Genomic DNA, 4,125 nt, shown 5'->3' with positions numbered 1-4,125 from the left:
AATTAAAAATAGATTTTTCTTTTAAAGGAAACTTTATTTCACTAACATAAATGGAAAACTTATGTCACTTCCCAAAGTAGAATGTAGCCATAGAAATAAATATAATGCAAATCAAACAATACTTACATTCTAACTAGAGACTAATGTCTGATAGACACTCTTAACCTCAGGCCTATATGTCTGTATTTTAAAAATGGGATCAGGAAGTGTTAGAAAGTGTTAATGATGCAATGGCAGCAAAAAAAGACTTTTTCCTTGACCTATTCAGGGCCAAAGGCAATTGAAAACTAAATCCCCTTCCCCACTAAGATTCTTGGCCATGGTTGCTGCCCAATTCACAGCTTTGTAAGGCAAAACAGGTTATTGCTCCCATTTTCCATATAAAGAAAACTGAGATTTGAAGAAACAACCAACAAAGCCACTCATCTCTGGGGCTTCTTCCTCCTGAAAGCCCTCCCCGGCACCGGGGTCCAGATACAGGATTTCCTTGGTCCTCCCACAGACCCAGCACTGAGGCTCATCAAGGCACTGGTAGTTCAGTGGGATGCACTATTGGATCCTTTGTGTAAACTCGACTTAGCCTAAGATTCTATATCCAAGGCACTGGGACTCCAGGGCCCCCTGCTTCTGGAGATAGGCCCTCCAGGGCTGCATGCAGGGGATAAGCCAGGCTATTTTTATCCCTTCCTTCCTCCCTCTCAAGCCGTGGCCACCATCAACTGCTTTACATAGAACTTCCACTTCAGCCTCAACCAGGACAGCTCAGGCCACAGAAAGGGAAACGTGACTATAATCCTCAAAGGTAAGTGACCATCCTTATTATCCAGTACTACTTCCCACACCAGGGAACCCTCCCAGGTTAAGAGGAGGCTGACTGTCAAGTCCTGCCTCTATACCTCCTTTTGCTTTCCCTTCTAGAAAATGGAGTTGGGAGGAGCATTCACTCTGAGACACCTGCTCCTTGGCTAAGTTGATTCATTGGTTTATTCAATGAATAATTATTGATTTATTCAATGAACATTCATTAGAGTCCTTCCATGAGCCAGGCCTTAGGGTGAAGAGGGGCGAGGCTGGGAGGATAGGAAGAGCTTGTCTTAGAAAGGGGGAAAAGTTGTGGAGCAAAGGCAGTGAATTATGCAGAAAACTGGGGATCATGAGACCTGAGTTTGAGTCTGGTTTCTGAGGCAGAACCGCTCTATTTTTCAGGGCCTCAATTCCCCAAGCCTGGATAATTGTCTTTGCAGAGGAAGCCTCTTCTGGGTTCTCTTTGATGCCCCCACCTCAGCATCCTTGTGCTGGTTTCTGCATTGAGTATCACATAAGAGTTCACTTAGCTGTGGCAAGCTGTGAGAAACTGATGGAATGAGGTGTGGTTTGTGAAGTCCACACCATAAGTCTAACCCCAGGCTTAGACAGGGAGGCTGGAAGCAGCCTTTCTTGGCTCTAGAGGCCAAAAGTCAGGACTGTAAATCATGTAGCAAGGACCTGTCCCCCCACCTCCTGAAGTTCTGTCCCCTGTAGAAGTTATTGCTGCTCTCTTCCCCACCTCTGTCACCCTCACTGTCCTGCCTTCTGAATATACAGTGAATGTCAATCAGGCCAAGGTCTGGCACACTTCACTTCCTTCATTTTTCACCACCAAAGTTTCGCAAACAAGAAAGCAGAGGCCTGAGAAGGTAGCTGTCCCTTGACCCAGGTCGGATACCATTGTGTCCATGATACCCACTGGTTCTTGGGGTGGGGTGCAGGCTGCCAGGCTCTCCCTCACCTCACAGTCACTTTCCCCACAGCCAGCCTGCACAATGCCTGCCTGCATGGCCCTGTTCCTGCTCTGGGCTACCACGGAGGCCACCAAGGACTGCCCTGCACCATGCACCTGCCAGGCTCTGGAAACCATGGGGCTATGGGTGGACTGCAGGGGGAAAAAGCTCACATCCCTGCCTGCCTTGCCAGCCCACACCCGCCACCTCCTCCTGGCCAATAACAGCCTTCGTTTCATGCTCCCTGGCACCCTCGACCACCTGCTCCAGCTGCAGACACTCAACGTGACACAGAACCCCTGGCACTGTGACTGCAGTCTCAACTACCTGCGCCTCTGGCTGGAGGACCACACACCCGAGGCCCTGTTGGATGTCCACTGTGCCAGCCCTGGACTTGCCCCCACCCACCCACTGGGCCAGCTCACAGGATATGAGCTGGGCAACTGTGGCTGGCAGCTACAGGCATCCTGGGCCTACCCAAGAGTCTGGTGGGATGTGGCACTGGTTGTTGTAGTCACAATGGACCTGGCTCTCCTAGGTCTATTATGCACTGCCATAGAGTCCCTGTAGTGAGCCTAGGGTCCCAAGGTCACCCTCAGGCCAAGCCAGCCCCTGAGCCCTTGTGCCAGATTCCAGCAGCCCTGATCAGCCAGAACCACCTGTAACACCAAATAAACTGGCTATTCAGCCATTTTATCCAAGCTCAGAGGTTGTTTTCCCTCTCAGCTTCTTCTGGAAACCTGGGTTTTATTTTTATTCCTAGATATCAATTGGTGTTTCTCTGTCCCCCAAATTTCTAGTAAAATGGACTGTCCAAGTTTCTTCCAATCAGCCACCCCCAATTCCACAGTCTAGATATCCAGAGCCATTCTGCAAGGCCTTCCAGGTCCCAGGGCACCAGTTCTCACACCCTCCTCTGTCTACTAGCATCTGCTTCCCATATGGGCCATCCTAGACAGCCTAGGCCAATTCCACATCAAATTCAAAAAAAGAACACTTTCTCTCACAATACGTCAGTGAATAGACAGAAGGTACTGTAGAGGACATGGCCATCTCTGCAACCAACATACACTTCATTCCCAATATTATTGCCTTTAGCCACTCTGTCTGGCCCTGAGGCCATCTGGGCTCAATTGAACCCATTCTTTCTCTTTTCCTGCACTAGTTTCTCTCCCCTTTACTTCCTCCTTATCCCTCTTCTTCAGAAACAAAATATCAAATTACTTCATTTCTCATGAAAATGACTCCCCTCCAGGTGCTGACATCAGAAACCTGCAAACTCTGGGGTCCCACTTCTACCCCATGCACGAGATTCTTCAAACAAGACATTTCCCTCCCTCAGAGTAATTACAGTGCCAGCAGATAAAATAAACTTTTCCCCAGCATACAAGATAACATTTAAGTCTGTTACTGGCCAATACAAATCCAAATATAATTACACCAAGGTTCCTCCCTCAAGGAATTGTTCCATCTATCAATCCAATGGCTCTGAAAATGCCACAAGAAAGGCAAAGTGGGCACAGAGTGCCACTGAAGGGCACTTACCCACAGAGGTGAGGCTAGAACAGGAGCCCCAAACTCAGGGTGAGGGATAGACAGTAGGAAGTGATAGAGACAGTGGCAAATCAGAGATCCTGTGTTCTATCCAAGAGGTCCAGTCAAATGCTATCATGTGGAGATGTGGACTCAAGTGGGCCAAAGTATCCAGTTTTTCGTTCTTCTAGAGAGATTGGAAATCTAGATTTTTATGTGAAATCTCTGAATTATTCAATTGTTGGCAATTAAATCAAAAATTTAATTGATATATCAATAAGGCAAATATAACATTATCAATTAGATGGAGCATATGCTGAAAGTCTTAACTTGTGCATTAGGAATCAGCTATAACACTGCTACCTAATGAAAACAATGGTAAAAGCTGTTGTCTACTTATTGGGCACATAGTATAAAGCCCCTCACAATGGACATTTTTCTGCACTCTGTGAAACCCTGAAAGGAAGATACTGTTCTCCCTTCAGTGTATGGAGGAGAACTCAGGTCCAGGGTCCCCAGCAGTTACTTTACAGGTGTGATCCCAGACAGGTCTCCTTTTGCATCTGGAAAGTGCTCCCTTAAAACCATCCTGAGCCCCCTAGATATAAGGCTTTGCAGCCTCCAAGTCCCCCCACATTGGGTGCCCTTCTCTTTCCTGAGGCCAAGATGTGTAGCCACAAGTCTGGTGCAACGGTGATTACAGGCCTTAACCCTATTGACTTAATGGCTTGGTTTGTTAAGAACCTGTTATGAGCCTGGGTAGCTCAGCAGCACCAATGCAGGTGATGATTCCCCAGAGAGTGGATGAGTGAAGGGAGCTTCAGTGGCCAGG

The 4,125-nt window shown here is 47.6% G+C and overlaps 1 protein-coding gene across 1 annotated transcript; it reads left to right on the top strand.

The window, feature by feature from the left end:
* The first annotated feature begins 679 nt into the window (after window positions 1-679).
* On the top strand, window positions 680-2,499 carry GP9 (glycoprotein IX platelet). The gene is made up of 2 exons (XM_090285165.1): window positions 680-802; window positions 1,791-2,499. Exon 2 carries the CDS (start codon window positions 1,803-1,805, stop codon window positions 2,328-2,330), a length of 528 nt encoding a protein of 175 aa, XP_090141291.1. The 5' UTR covers window positions 680-802; window positions 1,791-1,802; the 3' UTR covers window positions 2,331-2,499.
* The last annotated feature ends 1,626 nt before the right edge of the window (window positions 2,500-4,125 follow it).

This window comes from Furipterus horrens, unplaced genomic scaffold (genome assembly GCF_987537825.1).
Source record: "Furipterus horrens unplaced genomic scaffold, mFurHor1.1.pri manual_scaffold_8, whole genome shotgun sequence".
In the NCBI taxonomy this organism is placed as follows: Eukaryota; Metazoa; Chordata; class Mammalia; order Chiroptera; family Furipteridae; genus Furipterus; species Furipterus horrens.
The sequence above is the reverse complement of the archived record's forward strand: the minus strand, read 5'-3'. Positions and strand labels throughout refer to the sequence as shown.